At 37.4% G+C, this 19,010-nt stretch overlaps 1 protein-coding gene across 1 annotated transcript in view; it reads right to left on the bottom strand.

Annotated features, from left to right (window-relative positions):
• col4a6 (collagen, type IV, alpha 6) overlaps positions 1-19,010 on the bottom strand; it is a 254,616-nt gene that overhangs the window by 23,617 nt on the left and 211,989 nt on the right. The window contains 18 exon segments of the mRNA XM_042728318.1: positions 195-352; positions 456-547; positions 719-872; positions 3,373-3,483; positions 3,665-3,725; positions 3,813-3,866; positions 5,227-5,271; positions 5,374-5,436; positions 5,525-5,578; positions 7,762-7,854; positions 8,401-8,487; positions 12,350-12,391; positions 12,712-12,747; positions 12,843-12,920; positions 13,926-13,985; positions 14,398-14,514; positions 14,599-14,643; positions 14,823-14,957. Of these exon segments, the coding sequence (XP_042584252.1) occupies positions 195-352; positions 456-547; positions 719-872; positions 3,373-3,483; positions 3,665-3,725; positions 3,813-3,866; positions 5,227-5,271; positions 5,374-5,436; positions 5,525-5,578; positions 7,762-7,854; positions 8,401-8,487; positions 12,350-12,391; positions 12,712-12,747; positions 12,843-12,920; positions 13,926-13,985; positions 14,398-14,514; positions 14,599-14,643; positions 14,823-14,957 (1,485 nt within the window).

Raw genomic sequence — 19,010 nt, 5'->3', positions numbered from 1 at the left:
ACAAAACACATTACACCTAAAACAAAAAAAAACAAAACCCTGTAAACTTGGCAGGGAACTTTTGTGATTTATATTGCTCCACTCTCACTACCAAGTTGCTACTTCTCTATGTAACAACATTCAGCACCCCCCGAAAAACATCAAGGCATTAGTCCAATTGATCCAAGCTAATATTTTAATAATTAATATCCTACATCAAGGCCCTGTGGACCACGGGGTCCTGGGAAGCCTAGGTCACCAATTTCTCCCTTTACTCCACTGAGTCCTACAAAACCCTTGGGCCCAGGAGGCCCTTGAGGTCCTTGTGCACCAATCGTTCCTCCACCCAAACAGTTGCAGTCGCCATTTTCTCCTGCAAGAGTCAAGCAGGGAAGAAGGCCAAGTAAGTCATTCAACATAATTATCTAAATGCTAATTAATACTTCTCATTTCAGTTCTACAACAAAGTACCTCACCTTTAAACCCTTTAAAACCTCTGTCTCCAGGCCGTCCTCTTGGACCAGGCTGACCTGGAAAACCAGGTGGTCCAGTGGAAAAAACAGGTTTGCTAGACAGAAAGGAAAAATAAGAAATGTGGTAACCTGCAACTGCTACCCCAAGGATCTACTTCTATTTGTTTTGACCCACAAAAAATACTTTCTTGGTGTGATCTAATTTGCCAAATTTTTTTGTGAAAAAGTTTCGTGAAATTAAGATGGCCTTCATCATCTGCAAAGGCTTACATATACTGCCCGGTGGTCCAGGGAGACCTGGAGGTCCAGGAAAGCCCTGACTTCCAGGAAGACCTTCAGGACCATAAGAATCCCGACCTGGGTTTCCCCTCTGTCCTTTGGGTCCACGGCCACCAGGGAATCCAGAGATGCCTGGACGACCTAAATAGAAAACCAAAACTCATGGTTATCATCATATTGACACAACAGATTCTAGATACTAGGATGTCGTGGATGGTTGCCAAGGCATTTCAATGCCATTGCTAAGGAGTTTTGAGTGGTTGTTCACATGCTGCTATGTGGTTGTTTCAATGAATCAAAAATATACAGTGTGACCAGTGTAGTCCAACCAATTCCTGAACCAAAAGCCATTAAAAAGTCTGTATAAACACCTTGTGTAATTTATTTTAAACCTATTATTGAATTTGTCATTAATTGACAATGTAACTGCATATCTTTTTCTTAAATGTTTCTTTCTTAAAAATACTAAAAGGATTATTACATTTCTTTCGATTCCCATCCCTATTGTTTACACAGGTTTTCTGATAACCTGGGGTCTCATTTATAAATGTTGGATAGCAAAAAATGGGCATAGAATATGCGTACGCAATTTTCCATGCACATGTCGGGATTTATAAAAAAAGTAAACTTGGCGTAAATATGTACGCAACGTATGAACATTCTAGACCATGCATACGTACTTTTTCCTGGAGTGAGAAAAGTAATGAAGAAAACAACGATTTTAAAATCTGTTTTCATTTCAATATACACATTTACATTAACATTAATGGAGATAATCAGAAGTTAAAAATTATACGAATTTAGGCATGTGTGCTATAGGTACACAATAATTAATCTTCAAACTAAACTGCATATCTCATGTTATGAGAAAATATTTTTGTGAGAACATTGATCAATGATGCACACTTCAATATTGTGGTGGACACTGCTGGATTCGGTGGAACGGTCTATATTGTCTGGTTTGAATAGGTCCAGTGATAATATCTTACTGTACAACCGCAGCTGCACCGAGGTGTTGATGTCATGTGAAGGCATCTCCACAACATTATGCAAAATACCACTGTATTTGAAGGATACAATTCTAAGAAAATGTTATTTTGCATGTTTTCTTTTTAAAATAGGTTACTTTGTCAGTGACGCACCAAGTCAGTCAATTCTATTTACACTGCAAAAAATATATGCTAAAAATGGCTAAAAGATGTTCACCTTATCAGCAAAACTGCATAAATTAAATTTAATTTGAATTGTTTAAAACAACTGAAATACTATTTGGTCAGTGGAAAAAAAAAAAAGAGTTGACAGCTCCGCCCCTCTCAGCTGTCAACTGATCACCACCTGGTGGTGAGTTGGATCCGATGGCGGGGGAGGAAACTGGACAGACTCGGCGGACCCAAACGTATTGTGAGGGTCTGTTGGGAATGTTTGGCTGAGCCCCCGTCAGAGAGATTTTCGACTCCCACCTCCGACAGAGCTTCGACCAGATTCCGCGGGAGGCTGGAGACATTGAGTCCGAGTGGACCATGCTCTCCGCCTCCATTGTCAATCCGGCCACTCGGAGCTGTGGCTGTAAGGTCTCCGGTGCCTGTTAAGGCGCCAATCCTCGAACCCAGTGGTGGACACCGGAAGTAAGAGATCCCGTCAAGCTTAAGAAGGAGTCCTACCAGGCCTGGCTGGAGGAAGTGTCTAGGGAGAGGGAAGTCTGGACGTCTCTGCTTAGACTGCTGCCCCCGCGAGCCGGCCCCGGATAAGTGGAAGAAGATGGATGGATGGATGGAAAAGAATGAGATCAACTCTATTCTAAAATATTTATCTGAGAACTATTGTAAACAGTTTTGTTTTATGGATTTTGATATATTTATACTAAAACAACAAGAATACTGGATGATTTTTAACAATAAAATTTATACTCTGTATCTCATATTTCCTTGAAGTCTTGTACCTTTAACGGTGTTAAATATGGTGTCACGTGGATGGGAATATACATGGAAATGATATGCAGATGAGGTTATGCATAGTAAAACTAGGCGTTGTAAGCTCCATATATGGTGATTTCAGGGAGGAGTTGGAGTGGAGAAGCACGTACACACATCTTCCCCTGACTGAGATTTATAAAGGGATTTTTGCTCAGGTTCTGGCGTACGCATGGTTTTATAAATCAAATATGCAAATGCAAATATATTTGCATACGCAAAATCTAGATTTTGTGCATACGTACACTTTTAGGATGAAATCTACGGAGAGATTTATAAATGAGACCCCAGGTCTTTAGATGTTGTATATCCTGTTGCTTTGCTCTGTTATGTTTGGCATTGGCAACAGTATCCTGACACCCATGTAACGTGTTTTGTCCTGCTGCCTATTTCTTTGGGGTTATCCCTTGGTTGTGAGTTAATTCCCTTTCCATGTGCTATTTAGTTAGTTTGGTGTGTATTAATAAACTTTTTTGAGCACGTCTTGTTGTGTCATTTTTGGTGGGATTCTGTCATGTTTGTTTCTATGTGCCATGTGCTCTCCAGTCTACCATCTTGATCATGCCCTTGTTACTTTGTCAACAACCATGGTGGGACAAAAAAAAAAAAAAAGTCCTCAATAAGCTGCAGCCATAAAGCCTTAAAATGCAAAAGTATGTCACTACTGGTACCTGTTTCAAAAGCAGGCTGTCCCGGAGGACCAGGCTGACCAGGAAGCCCTGGAAAACCTGGATCTCCAGTTATCCCCGGATAACCAGGAAAGCCAGGATCACCTGGAGGACCTAGGTACAAGTAAATTGAATCATCCCTGAAGACTGTACATCAGCTTATATATGAGTATGTACATGAGAGATTAGAAAAAGCAATTACCATATGCAAGATCACAAAATTGTATGAAAGTGAATAATGGTTTATTATGATAAATGCAACCTCTATGACTACAATACTGGTGATTCCTGATACCTTTAATTCCATCCACTGGATCCACAATCGGTCCAGGTGGACCTGGGTCTCCTCTTTCACCCTAAAAATATATTTACAATATGATACTGTGTAACATTTTTATGTTTATGAAATATATATTTGTGTTTTTCTTGTTTCCTGTTCTTACCTTTGGGCCGGTAAAACCTTGTTGTCCTGGAAAACCAGGAGTCCCAGGGAAGCCCTACAGAGGAGAGAGAAGATGATTGGTATCTAATGAAGATATAAGAGGAAAACAGTTTAGAGCAGGACCAGTTCTTGACCGCTATAGAAGGGTAGGCTGGCATATATCCTGGGTGGGCATTTTATCCTGTGGGGGGAGTGGGGGGGTTATTGCAATGGTAAAATATCTAGATATTTATACTGTAAATATTGTTACAGTATATAAATAAATAAATTACCTATAGGCTGTTATATGTACACTGAAAAAAATGGCCACCCTAGAATATCATGCTCTTTCACAACAAAATTAACTTTTTTCTTTATTGAATAATAATAATAACAAATAAAACCTCTTCACTCTCTATCTCTTCAACAAACTTTCTACACTTTTATACAAAATTTCTAACTTTTTTATCTATACCAAACAAGGCCATAATCAAATCAAGAACATTACATCATTGTTTTGAGGAAAATATTAAGACCAGACCACTATGGTAATGGTAAAGGAACTAAATAAATAATAAGAATTTTTTTGTAAAGTAATCAATCTGAAATGCAAATAATATTTTTAGATATTTTAAAATATGCACCCATTCAGTTTTAGTTGTAGGCCTTTTCCTAATATCTTGAAAGCGCAAGACAAAAAAATGCTTGTCACAATAATTATGAATTACATGAATCATGTAAATGACAGCCCAACTTTCAATTCAAAACGGTGGAATTAAAAAAAAAAAAAAAAAAAAAAGGCGAATAGTTTGCATCACTGAATAATACAGTCGAGCTGACTATTGCTATAGTAAGTAATTCTTACATTCAACATTAACATGAGTCAAAAGGGGTAAGCTTTCAACTGTATAGCCTATGCATTTTAGACGCTTATATATGCTCGTGCCCCGTCCATGCAATGAACGCACGTTAATGAATTATGTTTTCTTTTAGAACATTAAAACTGCTCAGGTAATTTCATTGGTAAGCTATGATACATATTCATGTATTAAACTCCTCATAACTCGCAAACTCCCCGTGATAGCATGCAAATATTTCTGCCCGTTTTGCTTGTTGTCAGCCTCTACTTTTCTGCAACAGACTGAAGCCTCCGCGTGAATTCAGCGCGCCTTACATTCAGCTAATAAAAGAAATATGCTGCAATTTTCTGGAGCTATTTTATGATTGTTTGGGCAGTCTCAAGCTATATCTAAAACTTCTCAAAATATAATCAGCTTCAGATTAGTTTTAATCTATGCACAATTTTTTTTTTTTTTTTTACATAATCTTTATCTAATTCTGACTGGGTGGGCAAGACAGTCATTTGGGTGGGCTCAGCCCACCCCTGCCCATACCTGGAGCCGGCCCTGGTTTAGAGTAAAGTGTTTCATATCTACCTTAATCCCAGAAAGCCCAGGAGGACCGTTCAGACCAGGTGGACCCTGCCATGTTAAACAATACATAAAAGCAAATTCAAGTTAATTTGAAACAAACAATATATCACCCTCTGGTGAATCACAAAATGTAGCAGTAACATTACCTACCCTTGAGCCTGGCAAGCCCAGGATTCCCTTTTCTCCAGTCTCACCTCTGTACCCAAATGGGCCCTTTATATGCACAGCAATGTGTGTGTAAGTTTCAAAAAGCAACATATCAAACTTGAATTGGGAGAATAAGCTCTCTTTGATTACTCACTGGTGGTCCTGGTCTCCCCGGAAGACCTGGATTACCATCATAGCCTTTCTCACCCTAAAGAAGAGAGAGAGAGAAAGAGAAAGAAGAAAGAAGACTAAGAATTCATAATGTCACTTTGTGTTTTTTAAAAACAATTGACTGGGCTGGGAATTAAATAGTTTTTTTTTACACCTGAAAATCAACTGAGTTTATTTTTAAACCTTTTCTCTCCAGATTTATGTGTTTTAGTGTAAAAATGGCATAAAAAATTTAACCAATATGAGAACAATATGTACTGTGAATGCAAAAAAATTAGCAAAAGAAGACTGTGAAAGAAGCTTCAATGATACTGATATTTCTATGGTCAAGAAATATTACACAATATTTAATACATTATGCAGCAATTAGTTGTTGTACACACTGATCTATGCTTGAAATCCACAAATTTTAATTCAGTTGAATGTCCTTTGTTGTGATTCGGGCTCCAAATGAAACAAATGAGAATCATAAATTTGAACACCTACATAATATAAACTAATGCTACAAAAGTTTAAGGTCAGTAAGACTTTTTTTATTGTTTTTAAAGAAGCCTCTTATGCTTACCAAGGCTACACTGATTTGATCAAAAATGCAATAAAAACAGTACTGTGACATATACCAAATAAATGTTTTCTATTTTGATTTGGTGCTTAAGAAAAATTTTGCATTTTTATGAATGCAGTAATCAGTTATGCTGTTTAATATACTGCTTTGTGGAAACTGATACATTTTTTAAGGATTGTAGAATAGATGAATAGAATTGAGGAATAGAATGTTCAAAAGAACAGAAATATTTGGAACATAAATCTTTTGTAACATTTTAAAAGTCACTGTTGTCACTTTAGATCAAATTAATTCATCCTTGCTAAATAAAAGTATTTATTAAAAAAATATATATCTTATAATAGTGTAAATAATTTGATTCCAGGAAATAAAAAAAAAAAAAAAAACTATTAATTTACTCACAACCCCCCCCCCCCCATTTCCCCCCCCCATTTCTTCCAAGATGTTCATGTCTTTCTTTCTTCAGATGAAAAGAAATGAATGTTTTTGAGGAAAACATTCCTGGATTTTTCTCCATATAGTGGACTTCAATGGCAGCCAACAGGTTGAAGTCCAAATTGCAGTTTTAATGCAGCTTCTTCCTATGTGATCCCAGCCAAGGAATAAGGGTATTTTCTAGCGAAACGATCGGTCATTTTCAAAAAAAAAATAAAAATAAAAAACCAAACTACTTTTTTATACTTTTTAATCACAAATGCTCGTCTCGCACTAGCTCGACCTCACACATTACATAATCATGTTGGAAAGGTCACTTATGATGTAGCTGGAAGCACAGACCCAGTGTTTACAAAGCGAACGTGCAAAGAAAGTCAAACGCCCTTTACAAAAAAAAGTAAAACAACAGTGTCGTATGATTTTGAAGTTGGAGATAATGAGAGTTTTTCACCCTAACCTACCTTTTTGAACCGAAGTTCACAGACAAAGAATTAACCACACATGACCTTTCCAACATGACTATGTAAGGTATGAGATTGAGTTAGTGCAAGATGAGAATTTGTGGTTAAAATGTTTTTTTTTTTCTTTAGAAAATGACTGATTGTTTGCTGGATAAGACACTTATTGCTCAGTTGGGTTCATGTAGAGTCCTTTGAAGCTGCACTGAAAATGCAATTTGGACCTTCAAGCCATTGGCCACCATTGAAGTCCACTATATGGAGAAAAATCCTGGAATGTTTTCCTCAAAAACCTAATTCCTTTGCGACTGAAGAAAGAAAGACATTGATCTTGGATGACATGGTGACAGGGTGAACTATCAGGAAATTTTTATTCTGGAAGTGAACTAATCCTTTAAATAGAAGTATACAGTTTCATTAAACTAATTTAACACTTGAACCAGACTTTAAATGAATTCCATAGTATTAGAACAAAATATTATCTAACATTATCCACATGACCTCTTTAGGGCCCCTGTATATATGCACACAATTTAAGCATTTCAAATCACCACCAAATATGAAGACTTTACGGACACCACCCTCAATATTCACCACAGGGTGAAGTATGGCATGTATACATCAAGCACAAAGTGGATGTCTCCCTCCTGGATAGCAGGTCTGAGGTACTGTACAGAAACTGTAGAAAAGATTTTGAGGAGGACGGTGTCGATTGACTTCATCCTAGGTCTAGATCCTCACAGCTGTGTTTTCCTCACAAACCTTAGTTCCTTTGTCTCCTTTCGGAAAGCCAACAAGCTCCACCACTCCATTGACCAGTGGGCGGCCTGGGTCACCTGGCGAGCCCACATCTCCCTGGATACGGTAACCAAGGAAGAGAGATTTTTTTTTTTATATGGGACAAGATGACGGTTGATGGGGAGGCTGTTTGGAGACGGCAGCGGCGGAGCATGTTGAAGAGGTGGCATGTGATGAGAAATTTTTTGGGTTTTAAAGAAGGACGTTAAGAGGACTGTGACCACTGCCAGAGCAGCGGGGAGATCAGGGTGAGGAGGAGATGAATGGACACAGGTAGAATAAAGGAGCATTGGCAATGAACCAGATATTTCACACAACAGATGTGTCTGTATCTGTCCCCATTCAATCATTACGCAACCAACCACCCTCCCTTTATTTACTGTCAATGTCTCTATGATGTGTTTTCTGAAAACATTCCCATAATCAATGTATTTACAAATGTCAGTCCCAACTGATAAATGATCAGAACATTCCAGACCATTTTCCCTGAAGCAATGTTGTGGTTCAATGCCCTCTAACGCTCCTCTCTCCCCCACCATCCACACCCTCTCACCCGGGCAGTGCCCCTCCCTGGGTTGGCATCACCGCTCCCCTGTGTGTTACCTTCTCTCCTTTGTTGATAGTGCTTATTGCTGGTGCGTTAAACTGAACGGCCGGACTGCCCCTGAGTCCTGGTGGACCAACCTCCCCCTGAGATCCACAACACAGACATTTGACACATTAGAGCCCAGGATTTTATAAGAGAGAGAAAGAGAGAGAAAACGTGAGAAAGAGTCTTGGTCAGGTTAAGAAAAAGATAATGGAAAAAGGGAAAGAGCAAGTGTAAGAAGAGAGAGAGTGAAAGAGAGAGAAACATTAAAACTGGAAACCTTAAAGAGTTTGTTCACCCAAAAATGAAAATGATGTCATTAATTACTCACCCTCATGTCGTTCCAAACCCTTCAGAACACAAATTAAGATATTTTTGTTGAAATCTGAGAGCTATCTGACACTCCATAGACAGCACCGCAACTGAAACGTTCCCAGGTCCAGAAACGTAGTAAATACATCAGTAAAACAGTCCATGTGACATCAGTGGCTCAACTTCAGTTACGTCTTCCGCCTTTTTGGATAGTATCCAAGAACGTATTGGACGTAAAAAATAACAATTTACTCAACCATTCTTTTCCCCCGAGTTACGTCTTCCGCCTTTTTGGATAGTATCCAAGAACGTAATGGATGTAATCAGCATTGTTTACGTTCAGGGGGAAAGCGCGAATGAATGTAATCTGTGCAATAAGTGTTGTTTACACTTAGGGGAAAGCGTACGTATGCATTGCAACATTTCAGTTGCGTTGCTGTCTATGGAGGGTCAGATAGCTCTCCGATTTAATCAAAAATATCTTAATTTGTGTTCCGAAGTTGAACGAAGGTCTTACAGGTTTGAAACAACATGAGGGTGAATAATTAATGACAATTTTCATTTTGGGGTGAACTAACCCTTTAAGATAAAAGAAGAGGACAGATGTGAAAGGAAAGGGTAGTGAAAGAGTGTGATAACAACAGGCAGAAGAAACACTGCAGGAATCAGATTCTTCATCAGGATTTTTGTCTTATTTTCCAGTAAAAATGTCCCAACATTCTTAAAACAATATATATCCTGTTTATACTCTCAACCCATTAACACGTTTTGTTTTGGGTAAGAAAAATGAACTTAGTTCAAGACAACTTCTCTTAAGTTTTCTAGTAGATTTAGCTTATGAAAAAACACCCCTTTTCTTTGCTAGATGAACACAGTTTTCCGTATTTTCCCATGTTGCAGTTTTTATTATTATTATTATTATTATTATTGCAGTGTTTGAAAAAAAGGCTTCAGGTATGTCACAGCATTGAACCATAATTTGCTATTTGCTGGTCAGAAGTCAGTTTTAAAATTTCATTCCAGAAATTATTTTAATTTGATAAAAATGTTGTAGTGCAAAATGAGTCGTCAGCAGTTTTTGGTAATTTTTCTCCAGAAGAGAAAGACTGTAAATACATACTGTATATCTGCTGAACTTTAACTTTACTGTCAATTACAAGTACACTAGTGTATACAGTAGATGGTACCAAAGCTAACACACATGGACTAAAACCCTCAAAACCCTAATTTTGATTTGATGGGGGCTTTATTTACTTTTTTTATTTGCATTTTAACTGGAAAACAAGATAAAGTATTTTTTATAGAGAATCAACAGGAAAGAGGTGATAGAGAACGAAAGGTGAAAAGAAAAGTTAGAGCATTAGGACTAAGGGCTCCTTTTGTAATATTTACTGCTACAGACACATGCGTTCCATGGCTGCCACTGCTTTATTTTGAATTTACTTCATAGATTTAACTGACAAGTTCAATAAATTTAAGATAGAACTAGCTGGTCCTTGTTTTCTCTTGAGTTCAGTGGGTTAAGTGTCCCAACCAAAGGAAACAAAGGCACACAGAAGATTGGAGCAGGTGATTCCAGCACCAGCACAAACCACTCAAAAACAGCAAACTGAATAGCAGCTCAGAGACTTCATGCTCAGTATGAGTGACATTACAAGTTATACATGCAGGTACTGTTCTGCAAACCTATGAAATCTGTGAACTGCCATTCAAAAAGCAGAGGATAATCCATTCCAAATTTTGTTTTTACCATGCTTATTAGTAAGATACCATAGGGATACATTCCTTTACAGGAAAAGGCTTTTATTATGTGTAGTGTGTGTTGAGATGAATGGAAACATACTGCAGTTGGGTTAAAACATAAATGGAACAAGATACAGTAGGCATGCTGGGAGTACAGAACTATTATGGAGAAAAAGGGAAGACAAGAGGAAAAACTAGAAATGAAACGATATAGGATAAGATGATAAGAATGAAAGAGTGATGTAGTGTTATTGTGCAAGACAAAAGCAGTACAATCTTTTAATATCCAGTCCTTAGCTAGCTTGATATTAATCAGACCCCTAGCAGACTAAAATACTATTCAAACTGAATGTTACACTATAAACATTCTCTGAGTGTGCCAGTCTCTTTAAAGAGAGTGGAGGTCTTTTTTTGTACAGATATATGAAAAAATATTCGATACTTGAACATATAAATTGTAGAACCCCATGAAATCAAAATGAGAGTTTTGGGGCTTTTAGTCCATGTCTGTTAGTCACATTCTTCCTCTTCCAGGAAATAAAGCAAATATATTGATGATCTGGCACTACACAGATGATCAGTTGCTCTTTGGAATGAGAATGTCTCTCTCCTGCAACCAACCAGCAAGTACAAAATAACAGTTATTGGGCTGTGACATAATTAAAGTGAAATTACTGTTTGAAATACAATACATGATATGCCCTGCCAAGACTTTCTGTTTCAATAGGAAATATGTCACCATAAGACAGAAAACTTTGGTCATCAAACAATTTCGTGGGGTCTTTAATGTCAGAGACACTCAGAGAAGTGTTTGTTTTCTGTGTTAAGCCAATTACAATGGCTTCAACCACCAACAAACACATGCAATACACCTTCAGTAGAGAGAGAGAAAAAAATGCTCTCATTAAGACAATCAAACAAACAAGAACAAACACCCAGGACACAGCTAGAGATCTATATCTAAAATGCATCTTAAAGGGATAGTTCACCCAAAAATGAAAATTCTATTATTAATTACTCACCCTCATGTCGTTCCAAACCTGTAGGACCTTTGTTCATCTTCAGAACACAAATTAAGATTTTTTTTATGCATTCCAAGAGCTGTCTGACCCTCCCATAGACAGCAAGGATCCTTACAGGAACAAGGTTTAGAAATGTAGCAAAGAGATCGTTAAAATAATCCACGTGACATCAGTGTTTCAACTCTAATTTTACGAAGCTACGAGAATACTTTTTGTGCACAAAAAACAAAAACAAAACAAAAATAACTTTATTCAACAATTCATTGGAGAGTATCACATACATAATGTGTGCAACGTATGTATGCGGATACATTGTTAATGTTATGTAAACAACGTAAACAGTGTATCTGCGTATGGTGCCGCTGACACAGAACAACATACATTGTTTATGTATGTGATACTCTCCAAAATGGCACTACAGGGTGATGCGGAGGAGACAAATTGTTGAAAAAAGTCATTATTTTTGTTTTCTTTACGCACAAAATGTATTCTCATAGCTTGGTAAAATTACGGTTGAACTACTGATGTCACATTGATTATTTTAATGATCTCCTTGCTACGTTTCTGGACCTTGACCGTGGTAATTACATTGCTGTCTATGGGAGGGTCAGAGAGCTCTCGGAATACCTCAAAACAAAAATCTTAATTTGTGTTCCAAAGATGAATGAAGGTGTTACGGGTTCAGAACGACATGAGGGTGAGTAATTAATGACAGAATTCTCATTTTTGGGTGAACTATCCCTTTAAGTGTTTCTGGAACAAATATGCAGACAGTATTGGATGAAATGAGGTAATTATCTGAACCTAATGACACTAATGGTGAAAACTAAAAGCAGTTGTGTGTGGAGGCCTTGCTCAGTTGTTTGTAAACAGATGAAACCCATACCTTTTCTCCTGGCTCTCCTTTGTATCCCTGACCTGGACTTCCCTGTAGAATAAGCAGAGAGATTCAGCAAACCTTTATGTATGGTTATTTCAGCCATTCAGGAGTAAGGGCTCACTTTTACGAAAGGAAATTTATACTTAATAATTGACACTTCAGGAGCTACAGTTTAAAGCAGACAATTATAAGACTTCTTGTACCCGTAATGATTGCACACTTTACTTTCATTCCAAAGCAAGTGCTCAGATATATATGTGTTATCACACTGCCCCCTGTCTGACTGGAGGATGAAGTGTCAAACATGACAGGATTATTTAACATAAACTATGCTATTTCAAAACTGTTCCTTAGACAGCTAAACTTACTGGAGGTCCAGGAGGGCCAGGCGGACCAGGTCGACCCTGCGGAGGGAGAGAACAGTGAAATTACAGTCTTTATACTGTAGACAGATGGTTTTTGTAGACAGTCTAGATAGATATACAGACATAATACATACAGTAAATCCATCTGGACCTCTAGGCCCCATTGGACCTGAAAATCCCACTGGACCTGGAGGGCCTTCGACTGAAAAATTCTAAGGATTTTACAAAGAAGTTTTAGTTACAAAAAGACAACATTTGTTTACACCAAAAAGTCAAAATCGCAAACAGGAAATAAGTGAAGTGAGACCAAGGTAGGTTTTTCAAAAGCTTTTTAAAATAATGTTTAAACTTTTTGGAATTCCATTTAAAATAATAGTTTACCAAAAAGTATTATTCTGTCAAACCCCCAGTTTTTTTTTTTTTTTTTTTTTGGGTTGGTTGGAAACATTGTTTGTTTAACATTCTTCTGTAGAACACAAAAATAGAAGCTTTGAATAATGTACTTGCCATTTTTCATATAATTACAGTGAAAGGGAACTGAGTGTTTAAAAGTTAAAAAGAACACAAAAAGCACTCAGTACAGCTGTATTCAAACTTTTCTGAAGCCATGTAAAGCAGAGCATTTTTTTCAGCTCAATTCAGGAGACAACAAAAACCTCAAAAAGCTAAATTGTCATGGATATCATATTTTATGGTGTTTTATTTTTTTTATTTTGTTCATTCATTAATTGTATTGTTATTTTGAAGTCCAGATGCTTTAGTCTTTCTTTATTAAACATGACTGTGAGTAAACAAGGAATGCATTTACAGAGAAAACTACACCTCTTTTTAACACTAAAAAATGTGAGTCATCAATGTTCATATCTCAGCCTTCTTTCAGTGTTAAAACAGCAGAAGAGTTATTAACCCCCTTACATGTATGTGTGACAACATTAAGAGCATGGGCTTCACACATGGCCCACCTGGGAATATAAAAAAACACATAAAATAAAAAATGAATCATGAGTTGAAAAAAATAAAGGAATTATTCCACAAAACACTTCACCACACAACACACCTAGATTTACAACTACCTCACAACACATATTATTAACAGGGCTGGCAGTAAATACCACAAGAGCTGCAGTATTAACATGCTGAATGTGGATGCGTGTATGAGTGTATACATATAAAATGTGTGATTTGCTTGGGTTTCATAAAGAATGGCTGCAACTTACTTGTCCAGAAAGATCTATATAAAATGGTTCTCCTTTTAGACCTTTTGGACCAGGAACTCCCTAAAATCAAGTGAAAAAAAGTTTTTATATGAAAAGTGATTATATTTTTTTAAAGGACATCACTACATTTTCACAGCTATGCTCATGGACAAAATTGTAGGGCAAAAAGTATTACACTAATAAGCAACCGAGCATGCAACATCAAAATAAAAATTTAGTTTATATCTTAGTGTCTGGTGCGTGGAGCTTTTTTATAATAGTTTATTGATATTGCGTTATAATGAAAATATTTGCATGACATTATTTAATTATATTTCAAATAAAGAAACATATGTGATCCTCAAAAACAATTCAATTGGCTTTTAATAAGATGATTTGTTCCATTAGTAAGTGAAATGTCTACTATTATTCAATTTGGTAAATATTATATGATACAATCTTCTAGAAATGCAGAAAAAGCCCTCAAACTCACAGGAGCCCCAGGAAGACCAGGAAATCCATCACGGGCTCTGTCGCCTGGGTCACCTCGTGTGCCATTACAGCCGTCCAAGCCTGGAGGTCCCCTGGGCCCCTCCTGACCAGGGTGTCCCTGAACAGCATGGTAAAATCAACTTAGTTAACCGTTTTCAGAGAAGGGTGAAACTACTGTACTAGACAAGAACTGTGTACTCACTGGAACGCCATCATTACCAGAAAACCCAGGAACACCCATTGGGCCCTGTCAAAAAATAAATAAAACACCATGTACACTACACATTGAATCCTGTATTTAGATCTAATATAAAGGCACATATACATTTGTAAACAGTTCATTACATTAACAAAGTATTTCTAAATACTGGTAAATAGAAACACATATATCTATATGTATAATAATTGCCCTCCATGAAATCTGACCTTATCTCCATTTGGTCCAGAGGGCCCATTGCGTCCTACATGGCCCTTTTCTCCTTTGGGCCCAACTGGCCCTGGGGCCCCAATGAAACCCTCAGGACCACTGCTGCCCGTCTGTCCAAGTTCCCCTGGTTGCCCCTAAAAGGAGACAAAAATGAGTGTAGGATATAGAAGCACATAGCCTTCATAAATAAATCGGTTTGTTGTATTTCTCATTTGTAAAATCACTTAGGATAAAAGCATCTGCTAGATTAATAAATATAAATGTATACACACACACACACACACACACACACACACACACATACACCACACACACACACATATATATATATATATATATATATATATATATATATATATATATATTTATATATATATATATATATATATATACAGAGAGAGAGAGAGAGAGAATATAAGAGAAAATGTATACAAAAATGAAATAAAATAATATATAATCTGCATAATAAGAATAGCAATATTACTAGACCTCACTGTCATAATCACCAGTAATACTCACTGCTAACCAAATGGTGGCGACAAAATCCAGCATTTAAACTCAATTGAGTTTACATAGAGTACAGAACGAATGATGGGATTATTCAGGGCATTGGTTATAAAAGGGTGGGTAAAAAACGAGTATTAACAGCAGGAAGTGTCATTTGGCAACATACTCCTCTTTGATTCAACAGACCAGTAAAACTTAATCTTCAATTTAAGATCTTTTTCTTACCATCGAAGAGCCTGGCTGTGCCTGCATTTCAAGAGTGAAGACTGGCCAAATACAACCACACAGTCAGACCGCCATTATGAAGTATTTCCATATAAATCAAGACTGAAGATGAGCATATGCATGACCGCACTTACTCCGGGGCAAGTTAAAGCTGCTATAACTAAGAAATAATTATTTAAATATTGTTAGAGCTGTGGCATGGTGGTTAAGTCAACATAATGTGAACTGGAAAGCTGAACACAAGCCTTTTTTATGTGAGAGGTGAGATCACTTACTGCATGTCTCAAACTTTTAAATTATCTAGTGCAATGTTCAAGTCAGTATTTCTATATGTCTGCCAGAAAATACAAATAAAATACATTACAACAATAAAAAAGTGAAGTGTGTTGTTAATTGGCCACTGATGGGCACAGAGATTAGATTTTTTAAGCAAAAAAGCACTCTGAATAAACCTTACATTCAAAACACAGTGTCTAAATAAAATCAATCTGCTTGTGTAGGAAAGGTTTTCAACTTTACTGGAACTACAGTATTAAAATTTTTTGCAGCTCACCACATGGTACAATACAGAACAAAAAACAGGAACTGAGATCTTAACAGGATTACAGCCACAAAAATCCCATGATCCTTGGGGGTGTATGCACATTTTTTGATTGAAGCATTCAGCTGCAGGGCCTTTTCAGCATGAATCGGTATGCATCCATGTGCCATCACCGTGTGGATTCTTTCAAGCCACTACTACCACAGTGAAGAAGTATAGAGTGTAAGTGTGGAGAAATACAGAACAATAGAACACAAAGTATAGATGTTTCAATGCATCAACTACCCATAAGATCTTTTGTAGGAAGTTTCACTTAATGTGGTTTCATTTTATCCTTCAAGCTGTTCCTCTGACAGTGATGAAGAGAGAAGGAATGTGTCACTTCTTGCCCCCATCAGCAGTCAGCAGCTGAACATTCAATCTGAGGCTAAACCAGGCTTGCCGTCTTGGTTTGAGGTTTAACAGTGGTTGGTACTGGGAAACCACCAAGTATTAGACAAGATCTGTGTGCAGTTGAGTAATATACAGTATAATTTTCAAAAGACTCTCACCAGTTATTGAATGTTATCAGTCTGGTGAAGATTTCCAACATATGTTCAGTGGAGAACAACCAAGCAAATGAGCAAAAGATTCACATAAACTTATTCTGGGTAACATAGCAATGGTTCCCAACCATGATGCCTCAGTAGGATGACTTTATTTAAATTAATAAATTGTTATTAATGTGTTAAAATAATCATTAACACTTTACAATACAGGCACATTAGTCAGTGTTAGTTGATTCATTAACTAAAATAAGTAATACATTTTTAACAGTTTTTATTAATCTTTGTTAACATCACAAATACATGTTCATTGTTAATTCATGTTACTGTAGCTCAGGTCCATTAAATATTAACAGACAGCTTTTGAGTTTAATAATGTAGTAAAGCAGAAATTAACATTAAAGCGATAGTTTACTAAAAAAAAAAAAAATCTGTAATTAATTACTTACTCTCATGTCATTCCAAACCTGTAAGACCTTTGTTCATCTTCAGAACAAACTAAGATATTTTTGATGAAATCTGAAAGCTTTCTGACCCTGCATAGACAACAACACAACTACCACATTCAAGGCCCAGAAACGTAGTAAGGATATAGTTAAAATAGTCCATGTGATATCAGTGGTTCAACCGTGATGTTATGAAGCTACGAGAATGCTTTTTATGTGCAAAGAAAACAAAAATAATGAATTTATTTAACAATTTCTTCTCTTTCGGGTCAGTCTCCGCTATCATTCACAACAGTACCACGACGAACCTCAAGTTAAGATGTAATCAAGTCATATTTCTCTTTTCCACCCTCAACAACTACTGTAACAAAGTTCTTGAAACTTAAAACAGGACCAGCTCATAACCAGCTTATAACCTGCTCAGGACCAGCTTAAACCAGCTCATGACCAACTAAGGACCAGCTGAAACCAGCTGACATGCCTCAAAACATACCTAACCAGCATATGCTGTTTTTCAACAGGGGAAGCGGCCCTCTAGAAACAGGAATTGATTGGTGAGTTTAGCATGGGCAACATCCATTTTCCTAGAAAACAGAGATATCTAGTTGTTTGACTTACGCTAAGCGGTTTGACCAGTGAGTAGACTATTCTGAGGCATTTCAAGACTGTGATCTGCTCTCATCTGTCTCCTTCAAACACCGCTTAATAGGGTTTTAACTTGTATACACCAATATTAACAACACGAAGATGGAAATAATTGACTTCCAGCCAAATTAACGCACTAGACTGCTTCGTTTGTGGCACAAATCTGGCCCCTCACAATGGACACAATAGAACTCATTCTGCCTTTCTAAGCCGCCCAGTCTTACTCGCCTGGCTAGCGAGCATGCACCTCACTTCCTGTCGGAACGGCCAACAGAATCCATGAGCCGACAGATTCCCCCGGCTCAGTCCTGTTAGCTCTGAGGATTTGGTAGGAACCATTGTTCGTGGGCAGCGAGGCTCAGGCGTGATTTTACCTGTCGCGCCGTGTGTTCATCGGAAGCGGTGATGGAAGCAGCATTAGGAAACACATCAAAAAGGGGCAGGGTGCAGACTGAGTGATTCAGCCATGATAACCAAGTTTCTCTGAGAGCACCACCCCGCCTGCAGAAGCGAAAGAAGCAGCAGTGCCAGGCAGACAGCAGTGAAAACACACATGCTCTGACTCAGCAGTCTTTCTCTTGTTCAAAACTTAACCCCACAGGCATGCCAATGTAATATATGAATGAGTCAAGGTGTGTTTCAGTGTGAGTGCAACCTTTATAAACAGCTGCCCATTTACTGCTAATGGTTTAAAGTGAGGCCTTCATTTGAAAATATCTACTTTAAAGCTTTCTGGAAACATTTACCTGGTTTGTTTATTTTCTTCATGTCTTCTTAGCAGCATAATATAAATAAATGTATTTCTGTGCATGCATGGATGAGTTGTTTTTTTTAATTTTATATTATTTGGCTCAGCATTATATGTGTGTTTAAACATATATATTAATAAACAGGGCTGTCAAGTCTCCGTGAGACACACAATTCAGCTTGTTCACAATCTCTCATGCCACACCTTATATTTCTCATGCTTATAAATAGAGAAATAAGGGATAACTTGTCCTGCTATACAGTGCCACGTTAAGCCTTTGCGGGGCCCTGGGCTAACTCAGCTTTGAAGCTTTCTGAGATAAAACAAGGTTATTCTATAGCCTCGGTCCAACTACAGTAGTCCTTATGATACAGCTTCTGTCAACTTGATTTATGACTTTGACCTTTGACCTTTTGACAGGTTGAACTTCCGGTGACCCTATGATGGATGGGTTGAACTTTCCTAATGAGTTCATGGGTTAACCTATGACCCCTCCCCAGGCATCGATCATGTGGTTTTTGACAGAAGTT

Source organism: Cyprinus carpio, chromosome B7, assembly GCF_018340385.1.
Source record: "Cyprinus carpio isolate SPL01 chromosome B7, ASM1834038v1, whole genome shotgun sequence".
Lineage (NCBI taxonomy): Eukaryota > Metazoa > Chordata > Actinopteri > Cypriniformes > Cyprinidae > Cyprinus > Cyprinus carpio.
Note: the sequence above shows the minus strand (reverse complement) of the source record. Positions and strands in the feature narration are given on the sequence as shown.